This window comes from Salmo trutta, chromosome 22, assembly GCF_901001165.1.
Source record: "Salmo trutta chromosome 22, fSalTru1.1, whole genome shotgun sequence".
NCBI lineage: Eukaryota > Metazoa > Chordata > Actinopteri > Salmoniformes > Salmonidae > Salmo > Salmo trutta.
In genome coordinates this window covers 6251401-6265216 of record NC_042978.1, presented here as the reverse complement: position 1 = coordinate 6265216, position 13816 = coordinate 6251401, and the positions used below count along the sequence as shown (strand labels likewise).

General features: G+C 40.7%; 1 protein-coding gene across 5 annotated transcripts in view; it reads left to right on the top strand.

Moving 5' to 3' along the window:
- The window catches only part of LOC115157962 (ubiquitin carboxyl-terminal hydrolase 13), a 66629-nt gene that overhangs the window by 29201 nt on the left and 23612 nt on the right, over window positions 1-13816 (top strand). For all 5 annotated transcript variants that reach the window (XR_003868590.1, XM_029706341.1, XM_029706340.1 and 2 more), the window contains exon 11: window positions 11279-11404. Coding sequence is in view for 4 of the 5 variants with exons in the window: in XM_029706341.1 (XP_029562201.1) it covers window positions 11279-11404 (126 nt within the window). In the remaining variant the exon portion in view is untranslated. The remainder of the gene's footprint in view (window positions 1-11278; window positions 11405-13816) is intronic.

Below are 13816 nucleotides of genomic sequence, written 5' to 3'. Positions count from 1 at the left end.
TAGTTTGTTTAAAACGTTTACATGCTTTAGAAGAAGAATCATTTGTTTACATGGACACATCTGAAATCAGGCTACTTGATGGGACTTCAGATAAGACTTATTTTTGAAAACCAGGTGTTTTAATCGACGTATGCTTACTTCAATTTTGACCTTATGCCGATTTAAGATAAGCAGAGTAAGGTTTTCATATGACTATTTCAATACTCTCCCTACTGCCGTAATCAGTTTAAGGTCGAATTATACTTAACAAAAATATAAATGCAACATGTAAAATGTTGGTCCCATGAGCTGAAATAAAATATCCCAGATATGTTCCATACGCACAAAAAGCTTATTTCTCTCAAATTTTGTGCCCACATTTTTTACATCCCTGTTAGTGAGAATTTATCCTTTGCCAAGATAATCCATCCACCTGACAGGTGTGGCATATCAAGAAACTGATTAAACACAGGTGCACCTTCTGCTGGGAACAATAAAAGGCCACTCTAAAATGTGCAGCTTTGTCACAAAACACAATGCCACAGATGTTTTGAGGGAGCGTGTAATTGGCATGCTGAGTGCAGGAAGGTCCACCAGAGTTGTTGCCAGAGAATTTAATGTTAATTTCTCTACCATAAGCCAGCTTCTTCACCTGTGGGATCGTCTGAGAACAGCCTCTCTGGCAGCTGATGAAACTGCAGATTTGCATTTCTGTACAAACTGTTCCAGTTCTTCCATGGCCTGCATACTCGCCAGACATGTCACCCATTGAGCATGTTTGGGATGCTCTAGATCTACATGTACGACAACAGGTTCGCCAATATCCAGCAACTTTGCACAGCCATTGAAGAGGAGTGGGACAACATTCCACAAGCCACAATCAACAGCTTGATCAACTCCATGCGAAGGCGATATGTCGTACTGCGTGAGGCAAATGGTGGTCACAGCAGATACTGATTTAAAAAATAATAATTATCCACGCCCCAACTTATTTTTTAAATTGTTTTAAGGGATCTGTGACCAACAGATGCATGTCATGTGAAATCCATATCAGGCCCTAATTCATTTATTTCAATTGACTGATTTCCTTATCTTTGAAATTGTTACATTTATATTTTTGTTCAGTGTATTAGTGTGCATGTAAACGTACTCGATGTGAAATTTTACAGCTCATAGGCCGTTTTAAAATTCAGACAAAAAAATAGGTGACGTCCATAAGTGTCCCTCAAAACACTTGGTTGTCTCTACTGATCGCTTGTCAATGTTTATGATATTAGCTTATTCCGAAATTACAACTGATATTCTATATTCATGTCCCAAATGTCGAACATGGCTTCTCCCTTTTTGGCTCCTTTACCTCGTAGATAATAATCTGATTGGATTTAATAGGTGAGGGCAGCATGTTTCAAATGAAAGTGCTTTCACCTACGTGGTTACAGTGCCTTCAGAAAGTATTCACACCCATTTCTACACATTTTGTTATGTTACAGGCTGAATTTAAAATGGATTAAATTGAGATTTGTTGTCACTGGCGTACACACAATATCCCATAATGTCAAAGTCTAATGATGTTTTTAGAATATTTTACAAATGTTATAAAAAATGAAAAGCTGAAATGTCTTGAGTGAATAAGTATTCAACCACTTTATTATGGCAAGCCTAAATAAGTTAATGAGTAAATATTTGCTTGACAAGTTGCATGAACTCGTTCTGTGTGCAATAATAGTGTTTAACTACCTCATCTCTGTACTCCACACATACAATTATCTGAAAGGTCCCTCAGTCAAGCATTGAATTTCAACCACAAAGACCAGGGAGGTTATCCAATGCCTCGCAAAGAAGGGTAGCTATTGGTAGATGGGTAAAAAAAAAGACAGACCTTGACCATCCCTTTGAGCATTGAAGTTATTAATTCCTCTTTGGATGGTGTATCAATATACCCAGTCACTACAAAGATACAGGTGTCCTTCCTAACTCAGTTGCCGGAAAGGAAGGAAACCACTCAGAGATTTTAGGCAAATAGGAGAACTGTTTTAAAGTCACCAATCAGTCATTAAACATTGTAGTTACTCCACAATACTAACCTAATTGGCAGAGTGAAAAGGAAGCATTTACAGAATAAAAACATTCAACAACACAAGTTAAACTGCAAAAAAGGTGGCAAAGCAATTTATCTTTTTGTCCTGAATACAAAGTGTTATGTTTGAGGCAAATCCAATACAACATATTACTGAATTCCACTCTTCATATTTTGAAGCATAGTGGTGGCTGGATCATGTTATGGGTATGCTTGTAATCGTTAATTAAGGACTGAGGAGTTTTTCAGGATTAAAAAAAGAAACGGAATGGATCTAAGCGTAGGCAAAATCCTAGAGGAAAACCTGGTTGTCTGCTTTCCACCAGACACTGGAAGATTAATTCAGCAGTACAATAACCTAAAACACAAGGCCAAAGCTACACTGGAGTTGCTTACCAAGAAGATCGTGAATGTGGCCGAGTGACAGTTTTGACTTTTGGAAATCTATGGCAAGACTTAAATGGTTGTCTAGCAATGATCAACAACCAATTTGACAGAGCTTGAATAATTAAAAAAAGAATAATGGGCAAATGTTGCACAATCCAAGTGTGGAAAGCTCTTAGAGACTTACCCAGAAAGACTCACAGCCATAATCGCTGCCAAAGGTGCTTCTACAAAGTATTGTCTCAGGTGTGTGAATACCTATGGAAATGCAATATTTCTGTATTTTGTTTTCAATACATTTGCAAACATTTCTAAAAACAGGTTTTCACCTTGTCATTATGGGGTATTGTGTGTAGATGGGTGAGAAACAAAATCAATTTAATCCATTTTGAATTCAGGCTGTAACACAACAAAATGTGGAATAAGTCAACGGGTGTTAATACTTTCTGAAGGCACTGTGTACAGTAAAAGGCTATGAAATAAGGAAATGAAGCACTAAAAGCCTTTTGGAAAACAGCCTATGTTTCTTTACACCCCTGACTTCTCTTAGCCCTTATTAGCCACAGCAGTAATGGATAGGGCAGGAATGTGGCTCTGCATTTCATCTGAGGCCACGGCTAGTTTTGGACACAGACAGCTGAGTGGAACACCGGTGCCTGGCAGAATGGGAAAAGGAAGGGACTTGTGCAGAAATATGTTTTCTCCTCTGTCAATATTCATGAATTCTCCTTCTGATTAACTTGTAGTTAAAACAATGTAAGGCTGTGTTGCATGTCTTTAAAAAAATATGTTCAATATTATAACCCAATATTTGTCCCCAATCTATATTTGGGGTGTCGGATGTTGGATCTTAATTTGCCCCCTTTTGTCGCAGAAGGAACATAATCCTGCAGCAGGAGGATTTAATTTTTTTTTTTTATATTTAGAATCACAGCCAGATTTTACATGAATCGATACTATTGGTTCCCCTTTACGTCTGTATGAATGTTTCACGACCCCTTGACCAATGAAATGTATTCAAAATAGCTTGTCATCAAACCCTGTATCTCCACCATCACGGCTCTTGAAGTGAAGCGTGTGTCTTCACGCCTGAGGATATTTTTCTTTGTGGGTTTTTAGCCAAATGCCATCAGAGGTAAGTTAAATTACCTTCTGCCTTGGTAATATTATATATTTCTGGAGTAAGAAGTATTTCTCAGATAAAATTCTGCTGTGTTTTTGAGGGCGAGTGCAAATCAAATGGCTAGTTTTGGCTGAATCTGACAGACAAAGTTTCATGTGTTTTTAGCTCCCCATATGGTCTCTGCTTGTTGGCTAACTAGCCAACTTGTCATTGGTATAAAGAGTGAACAAATTAATCAGGTGTGTGTGTGTGTGTGTGTGTGTGTGTGTGTGTGTGTGTGTGTGTGTGTGTGTGTGTGTGCGCGACAATAACTAACTAGCTATTACATTAGGTTGTCACTAGCTAAACTGGCTAAGCTAGCTAGCTGCAGTGTCAACCATGTAGCTAGCTAACGTTAGCTAGATCAACCAAACCATGAGGTCGAAGGAATTGTCCGTAGAGCTCTGAGACAGGATTGTGTTGAGGCACAGAACTCTGGGGAAGGGTACCAAAACATTTCTGCAGCATTGAAGGTCCCCAAGAACACAGTGGCCTCCTCATACTTAAATGTAAGAAGTTTGTAACCACCAAGACTCTTCCTAGAGCTGGCTGCCCAACCAAACTGAGCAAGAACCCAATGGTCACTCTGACAGAGCTCCAGAATTCCTCTGTGGAGATGGGAGAATCTTTCAGAAGAACAACCATCTCTGCAGCACTCCATCAATCAGGACGTTATGCTAGAGTGGCCAAGATGGAAGCCACTCCTCAGTAAAAGGCACATGACAGCCCGCTTGGAGTTTGCCAAAAGGCACCTAAAGGACTCTCAGACCATGAGAAACAATATTCTCTCCTAAATGCCAAGTGTCACGCCTGGAGGAAACCTGGCACCATCCCTGGTGCCAGCATTAGGCTGTGGGGATGTTTTTCAGCGGCAGGGACTGGGAGACTAGTAAGGATCGAGAGAAAGATGAACGGAGCAAAGTACAGAGATCCTTTATGAAAACCTACTCCAGAGCACTCAGGACCTCAGACTGGGGCGAACGTTCACCTTCCAACAGGACAACGACCCTAATCACACAGCCAAGACAATGCAGGAGTGGCTTCAGGACAAGTATTTGAATGTCCTTGAGTGGCCCAGCCAGGCTGGACTTGAACCCAATCGAACATCTCAAGAGATACCTGAAAATAGCTGTGCAGCAATGCTCCCCATCCAACCTGACGGAGCTTGAGAGGATCTGCAGAGAAGAATGGGAGACTCTGCCCAAATAGAGGTGTGCCATGCTTGAGGCATCATGCCCAAGAAGACTTAGTTGTAATATTTTGTTTTATTTGTAATGAATTTGAAAAAAAATCTAAACCTGTTTTTCTTTGTCATTATGGGGCATTGTGTGTAGATTGAGGGGAAACAATTTTAGAATAAGGCTGTAACGTAACAATGTGGAAAAAGTCAATGGGTCTGAATACTTTCCAAATGTGCTATCTACTGGAAAGTTTAATTACAAACTTTTTTCAAAGCTCTGGTAGTGCATTCAGATTTCTATCACTGATGCATGTGCACAAGATAAAAATCCATGCACGAGATGCATGCATTTTTGCCGAGCTCGTGCACATGTTTACATGGTTCTGCACATGCTTCAGGTAATAGAAATCTGAACGACTACCAGCACTTTGAAAATCAAATCAAATTTATTTATATAGCCCTTCGTACATCAGCTGATATCTCAAAGTGCTGTACAGAAACCCAGCCTAAAACCCCAAACAGCAAGCAATGCATGTGAAAGAAGCACGGTGGCTAGGAAAAACTCCCTAGGAAAAACTCCCTAGAAAGGCCAAAAGCCTAGGAAGAAACCTAGAGAGGAACCAGGCTATGAGGGGTGGCCAGTCCTCTTCTGGCTGTGCCGGGTGGATATTATAACAGAACATGGTCAAGATGTTAAAATGTTCATAAATGACCAGCATGGTCAAATGATAATAATAATCATAGTAGTTGTCGAAGGGTGCAACAAGCACGTCCGGTGAACAGGTCAGGGTTCCATAGCCGCAGGCAGAACAGTTGAAACTGGAGCAGCAGCATGGCCAGGTGGACTGGGGACAGCAAGGAGTCATCATGCCAGGTAGTCCTGAGGCATGGTCCTAAGGCTCAGGTCCTCTGAGAGAAAGAGAGAATTAGAGAGAGCATATTTAAATTCACACAGGACACCGGATAAGACAAGAGAAATACTCCAGATGTAACAGACTGACCCTAGCCCCCCGACACAAACTACTGCAGCATAAATACTGGAGGCTGAGACAGGAGGGATCAGAAGACACTGTGGCCCCATCCAATGATACCCCCGGACAGGGCCAAACAGGCAGGATATCCTGTGGATATCCTGTGGATAAATTCTCAAGTCCTCCCCCCGTTTTTTTTTTTTTTTTTTTAAACCCTTTTTTTCTCCCCAATTTTCGTGGTATCCAATTGGTAGTTAGTCTTGTCTCATCGCTGCAACTCCCGTACGGACTCGGGAGAGGCGAAGACCGAGAGCCGTGCATCCTCTGAAACACAACCCAGCCAAGCCGCAATGCTTCTTGACACAATGTCCGCTTAAACCGGAAGCCAGCCGCACCAATGTGTTGGAGGAAACACCGTACACCTGGCGCCCGGCCCGCCACAGGAGTCACTTGTGCTCGATGGGACAAGGACATCCCTGCCGGCCAAACCCTCCCCTAACCCGGATGACGCTGGGACAATTTTGCGCCAACCCATTGGTCTCCCGGCTGCGACAGAGCCTTGACTCTAACCCATAATCTCTAGTGGCACAGCTAGGACTCCGATGCAGTGCCTTAGACCTCTGCGCCACTCGGGAGGCCTGTCTCACATTCCTACCGCCAAAAGGACCAACCGCATGGACAACGGGTAAAGTACGTTAAAATATAATTTTATTCAACATTCTGGCATGTAGAGGTCGTGAGAGGGAACTTTCCAAATTAAAATGCTAATTTCAGCCCAATGTAGAATTCAATGCAATTCAACATCGGGTTTCTAGGCAATCTCACGCTCTCTGTGTGCATGTCTAAATGTCATTCTGTTTTTGACGAGGCCTATAAGCACATCGATCATAGTCAGTGTATCATCTCAGTAAGCTTTTTGCCATATACTAGGAATAAAATAAAACGTATTTGCAGCTTGTAGCAGCACAACCGAGGGGAAGGAGAATGGGCCAGGCAAGATAAGAAAAGAAAATACTCTTCAAAGTGGAAAGGAGAGATTCAGGAAAAAGCAGATTTGAGTTCCGTGGCAATTTGCACTGTTTGATTATTTTCACTTACCGTAATTTCCGGACTATTAAGCGCACCCACTGAATTTAATTTATTTTTTTATTTTGAACATAAATAAGCCGCACATGTCTATAAGCCGCAGGTGCCTACCGGTACATTGAAACAAATTAACTTTACACAGGCTTTAACGAAACACGGCTTGTAACAAAAATAAATAGGCTTTAACGAAACACGGCTTGTAACAAAAATAAATGGGCTTTAACGAAACACGGCTTGTAACAAAAACTAAAAAATTAGCAGTTATCTTTAGTTGTCTTTTTGCACTGAGTCAATTCCTCACGCTGCTGTTTCCAACGTCTTATCATCGACTCATTAAGACCAAGCTCCCGTGCAGCAGCTCTTTTTCCTTTTCCAACAGCCAGATCAATCGCCTTCAACTTGAAAGCTGCATCATATGCATTTCTCCGTGCCTTTGCCATGATGAGGGAGGCAAAAGGACTACCGTAATCAGAATGACGGGAAGTTTGAGAGCGCTCGATTTAATCTAAACAGTAAACAAAAAAGTTGTTTGACCTTAACCCGTTCGGCAATTTCATTGGTCTAATGAAAGCTTCATGCCGCCAAAAGACTGAGCACGTCACCGAATGTGTTTTTTTGGAAGAAAAAAAATTGAAAGTGGGGAAAAGTCCATATATTAGCCGCGTCATTGTTTAAGCCGCGAGGTTCAAAGCTGGGAAAAAAGTTGCGGCTTATAGTCCGGAATTTACGGTAACTGATTTCTTACCTGAATACCTTCCTTGATGTTTAATTCTTTGCTGAAATGTCTGATTTGCATACTAGTAACATGATTGATAGTGAAATGTTGATATTGATTGTTTGACTGTTGTAACGCTTACCTGATCCTCCGTGAAAACATCACACTTCGTGTCTTTTTTAGTAAGCATTCACCATCACGTGTACTTATTGTGAAATAAATGTTCATGAATGCTATTGGAATTGTACAATTATTCCAATGTCTCGAGTACCATTTTTACCTTTTTTATGAAATTGAGCACAATAATAGATATGAAGTGAACTTTGAATAAAACACGGTTTCTTAAGAGGGCCACTTTTACTTGTGTAAATTACAAGTAACAGTACTTTTACTGGCTGGTCTAGACCAACGATTGTTGATGTGTATGGCTGCATTTCAGAGACATTTTTGTACATTTGAATGTTGCAGTAATAGGGCCTAGCGTTTGAGTGAGGGATAATATTATTTTGATAGCGGGCCTGATCCCAATGACTCGACTGCCCTTGCATGGAGAAAAGGAGAACTGCAAATTTAACCTCTCTTGGGGAGCGTCCCACCCACGGTTCACACTATTCAACAGCCAGTGAAAAATCAGAGCGCCAAATTCAAAACCACAAAATGTCTTAATTCACTGTTCTCAAACATATGACTATTTTACACCATTTTAAAGATACACGTCTCCTTAATGTAACCACATTGTCCGATTTCAAAAAGGCTTTACGTCGAAAGCATAAAGTTAGATTATGTTAGGACAGTTCCAACACAAGAAAAACCACACAGCCGTTTTCCTAGCAAGGACAGGCGTCACAAAAACCAGAAAACCAGCTAAAATTATGCACTAACCTTTGACGATCTTCATCAGATGACACTCCTAGGACATCATGTTACACAATACATGCATTTTTTTTCGATCAAGTTGATATTTATATCCAAAAACAGCCTTTTACATTGGCGCGTGATGTTCAGAAAATATTTTGCCTCCAATATTATCCAGCACTACAATTTACAAAATACTCATCATAAACGTTGATAAAATATTAAACTGTTATTCAAAGAATTATAGATGAACATCTCTGTGACAGATTTCAAAAAAGCTTCACGGGGAAAGCACACTTTGCAATAATCTGAGTACTGCGCTCGGAAAAAGACACCAAGCAATACAGATACCCGCCATTTTGGAGTCATCTAAAATCATAAATAGCATTAGAAAAATTCACTTACCTTTGATGATCTTCATCAGAAGGCACTTCCAGGAATCCCAGGTCCACAATAAATGTTGTTTTGTTCGATAAAGTCCATAATTTATGTCCAAATAGCTCCTTGTTGTTTGCGCATTCAGTAAGCTACTCCAAGTGTAGGAAGCACGGCCAAAATGTCACGAAGAAAAGTTAAAAAAAGTTCTATTTACGTTCGTTCAAAAATGTCAAACGTTGTATAGCATCAATCCTTAGGGCCTTTTTAACTTAGAACTTCAATAATATTCCAACCGGACGATTCCAATGTCTTGAAAAACGTTTTGGAACACAGCTACCCCTCACGTGAATGCGAGCCAATGAACTCATGTGCTTTCCTGAGTCAACAACTTCCAACTTCCTTTGTTGGTTCTCTGTTCACCATAGAAGCCTCAAACAACTTTCTAAAGACTGTTGACATCTAGTGGAAGCCTTAGGAAGTGCATAATGAACCCTAAGTCACTGTGTGTTAGATAGGCAATCACTTGAAAAAACTACAGCCTCAGATCCTCCACATCCTGGTTGGATTTTTTTCTCAGGTTTTTGCCTGCCATATGAGTTCTGTTATACTCTCAGACATATTCTGGTTCCTGGGCCTGAGTAGTAGGCCGTTTAATTTGGGTACATTTTTCGTCCGGCCGTGAAAATACTGCCCCCTACCCAAGAGAGGTTAAGGAATCACGAGGCTCATTTGAATTTCTCATCAAAGTTTGCCTTCACCACCCCTCTAGTTTCTTAACTCCCAAAGAGGAAGAAGAATGTGGTCCTCCTGAGCACACTGCACAAAATGGCTGAGATCAGTGATCGTGAGGACAGGAAGCCAGCCATCATCCTGGACTACAACCACAAAGGAGGCGTGGACAACCTGGACAAGGTGATTGGAACTTACAGCTTCAGGATGATGACTGGCCCCTGGTCATCTTCCATAACATCATTGATATGTCTTCATATAATGCCTTCGTGATATGGAACAGGATCAACCCTACCTGGATACCTGATAAGTGGAACAAGAGGAGGGTGTTCCTGGAGCAGCTGGGAAAGGCACTTGCAACCCCACACATTCAAAGAAGGGAGTGCCTCCCCCACACAGCAGCCTCTGCAGCGCTTGTGAAAGCTGTTCAGGGGGCTGAATCTTGTCCTGAACAAATACTATGTGCTGCACATGTGAGAAATACATCTGAAAAGTCCATGCACACACACTTGCATACTGGCCTACATGTGCTAATTAGAGTTGATTGATTTATGTTCTTCACGTTTTCGTTTTGTATCTATTATCTTGTTTTATTCTTATTTATTGTTGTTTATACACCTTGTGGGTGGGGGCAATGTTTCAAAAAATGGGAGAAGACTAGTATTTTGTAGTTGAATTCCTCATTGTACAGTGTATATAAGAATATATCACTATGTTGCCAAAAAAGTTCAAGACTTATTGTTTCCCTTCAATAAAATGCATTCAAAACTACTTTCTGCACATTTCTATTACTTTCTTAGGTTATAAAAGTGCTATCTCTTGTTAAAAAAACCCAGAGTGGTGTCCACTGATTTCTGCATTGTGAAGAGGGGAAAACCCAGATATTCACAAAGTTTGTGATGAATGACAGGTTGTTTCTTCATGCAAAATAGATTTTGTGTTTAAAATTCAATTAAGCTGCTTTATTTTAGGGGTTTAGTGAAGGTGGGTCATTTTTTTTACCTTTAGGACAAGGGAGTATATAGAATGTTAAGACTACACAAGGGTTAAATGTGCTCTCATTTAACAAATGTGCAATTTTGGCATTTTTCACTGCCTAGATGGCTAGCTGCTGCATATCAACTTGTCTTGCTTGAGCAGTGTGAATTGTTGCTAATCCAATCTGTACAATACAGCCCTGAATCCTCATATTTCCTTTCAGATTACCGACATAGAGGGGGGACTCTACACTACAGCACCTGCTGTTGTGAGATTTATGATTAATCTCACACAGCCAATAAAGGCCGTCATGATTGCCTGCAGATTGACTGCTTGTTTTTGTGGGGAAAGGATCTCAAGGATAATTGCCAGCATGCTTGTTTATTTTGGGGGCTTCATTGGTCCCATTGTCTCATTATGCCTGGAGGCCTGTATGAGATGGTGTAGGTACAGCTCAGATTAGACATTGCGCCGTTGTTATTTTTCAGTTATGAGAACTGTGACAAGTTGTACTTGTTTCTGCTTGATTAATTTTTTTAAATTGAAAAACGAAGACGATAAAGCCCTTTTCAAGTTGAGACAAATCCTAACTTGAGCAGCTGATATCGCCTCAAGTTGGAAATTGGCCTCATGATATTCAGAATGCTTATTAGCAGAATATAATTTTTTCCTGAAGTACCACCAATCACATTTCAATGGTTTTGGTTTGGCGTCTTGTCTTGCTGCACCCTTAGACAGGTTACAAATCATTCACTGTGTGTGTGACCCCTTGTTCTCATTCCAGCACCAGCCAAAGGGTATCTCTCTCAAGATGTTTAAAGCCCTGGTTAGCAATGGCCACCCAGAGTTCTCCTCCAACAGACAGCAAGATGCACAGAAGTTTTTCCTGCATCTCATCAACCTGGTGGAGGTATGTATGTATGGCTTCATACGTGTTTTCTATAAGTAGGAGTGTGTTATGGTGTACTTGTAATGATAAAAACTACTCTAAAAGGCACGTAGTGATGAATACAGTATGCCATTGTTGCAGAGGTACAGCAATTGGCAAACAGTCACTGGTGTTCAATAAAAGGCTCATAAGCATAAACGGTATCTTACGGCACTGGCTTTTCAGCTTGTCTTTCAATGATGGCCATAATAAAAGTAAAAAATTGCTTTCATGAAATGGCTACCGTAAAGCATTTTTCCAGCATGTCGGACTCTTGTCACACGTGGTCAATCGGAACCTTGGGGGAGAGGAAGCGGGACTGTTTTTGACGAAACGCAGCACCCTGTCCCCGGGCCGGCAGACACACACTTGTGCTCTGAAGTGACTTTTTCAACCGGGTTAAATTTAGACTGCCCCTATCGGTTACACAGTCCAGATAATGCTTCCGATTCTGCCTGAAGTCAACAGAGAAACATGCTCAGACTAGAAACCCGCCGCCTTCTCTGTTCTTGCCCTTGACAAAACAATTAAGCCAACAATCTGTTTACTAGACTCCGTTGCATGGCTGATTTATCTATTGTGAATTGTTTTTTTACATTGAGCAGTAAGGTCAAGTAAAATGTAATACAGGAGCTAACAAGTCAACTTCATGTTAATATAAGTAAAAAATCAACAGGTTTTTTTTCTTAGCTTCAGAATACCTTTTCTAATTTAAATGGGGCCCTATGTTTTTACCTTTAATTTTAATTGAGTGTATAATTTGTGGGCATAATCAGCTGTCCTTAGCCTGTGTGGAGGAACTGAGTTGGTTAGACCAAGATAGGCAGACTCTAACAGTAGCCTTCAAGTTTAGCCTCGGGACTGCCTGCCAGCCAGCCAGTTAGAATACGTCACTGGAGTTTGGAGTAGAGCTATAACCTGAGTATTTCTGTAGCCTCTTAGAATAAAAATCTGCTGATGTGACACTCCATACAAGCCAAACGGTTTTAATTTAAGACCCATTGCCCCATGAGTCCTCAAATAAATAACAAACAAGTTTCATCCCCAATGACACCCCCCCCCCCATAAACATCTGCGTACCTCTTTCAAATCAAATTTATTTATATAGCCCCTCTTACATCAACTGATATGTCAAAGTGCTGTACAGAAACCCAGCCTAAAACCCCAAACAGCAAGCAATGCAGGTGTAGAAGCACGGTGGCTAGGATAAACTCCCTAGAAAGGCCAAAACCTAGGAAGAAACCTAGAGAGGAACCAGGCTATGAGGGGTGGCCAGTCCTCTTCTGGCTGTGCCAGGTGGAGATTATAACAGAACATGGCCAAGATGTTCAAATGTTCATAAATGACCAGCATGGTCAAATAATAATAATCACAGTAGTTGTCGAGGGTGCAACAAGTCAGCACCTCGATTAAATGTCAGTTGGCTTTTCATAGCCGATCATTGAGAGTATCTCTACCGCTCCTGCTGTCTCTAGAGAGTTGAAAACAGCAGGTCTGGGACAGGTAGCATGTCCGGTGAACAGGTCAGGGTTCCATAGCCGCAGGCAGAACAGTTGAAACTGGAGCAGCAGCACGGCCAGGTGGACTGGGGACTGCAAGGAGTCATCATGCCAGGTAGTCCTGAGGCATGGTCCTAGGGCTCAGGTCCTCCGAGAGAGAGGAGAGAGCATACTTAAATTCACACAGGACACCGGATAAGACAGGAGAAATACTCCACATATAATAGACTGACCCTAGCCCCCCGACACACAAACTACTGCAGCATAAATACTACAGGCTGAGACAGGAGGGGTCAGGAGACACCTCTTTCTCTTTGAGTTATACTTGTTTCCCCCTGTCTTTCTTCGTTAGTCAATCTCTAACTGTGTAATTGACCACATGAAAACAGGATGCTTGGCATGGCCCCTCTTGTGATTTTTATTTATATATATATATATATATATATATATATATATATATATATATATATATATATATATATATATAAATAATTATTTTAGTGTTTCCTTTATTTTTTTTAGCAGTATATATATATATATATATATATATATATATATATATATATATATACTGCTAAAAAAAATAAAGGAAACACTAAAATAACACATCCTAGATCTGAATGAATGAAATAATCTTATTAAATACTTTTTTGTTTACATAGTTGAATGTGCTGACAACAAAATCACACAAAAATAATCAATGGAAATCCAATTTATCAACCCATGGACGTCTGGATTTGGAGTCACACTCAAAATTAAAGTGGAAAACCACACTACAGGCTGATCCAACTTTGATGTAATGTCCTTAAAACAAGACAAAATGAGGCTCAGTAGTGTGTGTGGCCTCCACGTACCTGTATGACCTCCCTACAATGCCTGGGCATGCTCCTGATGA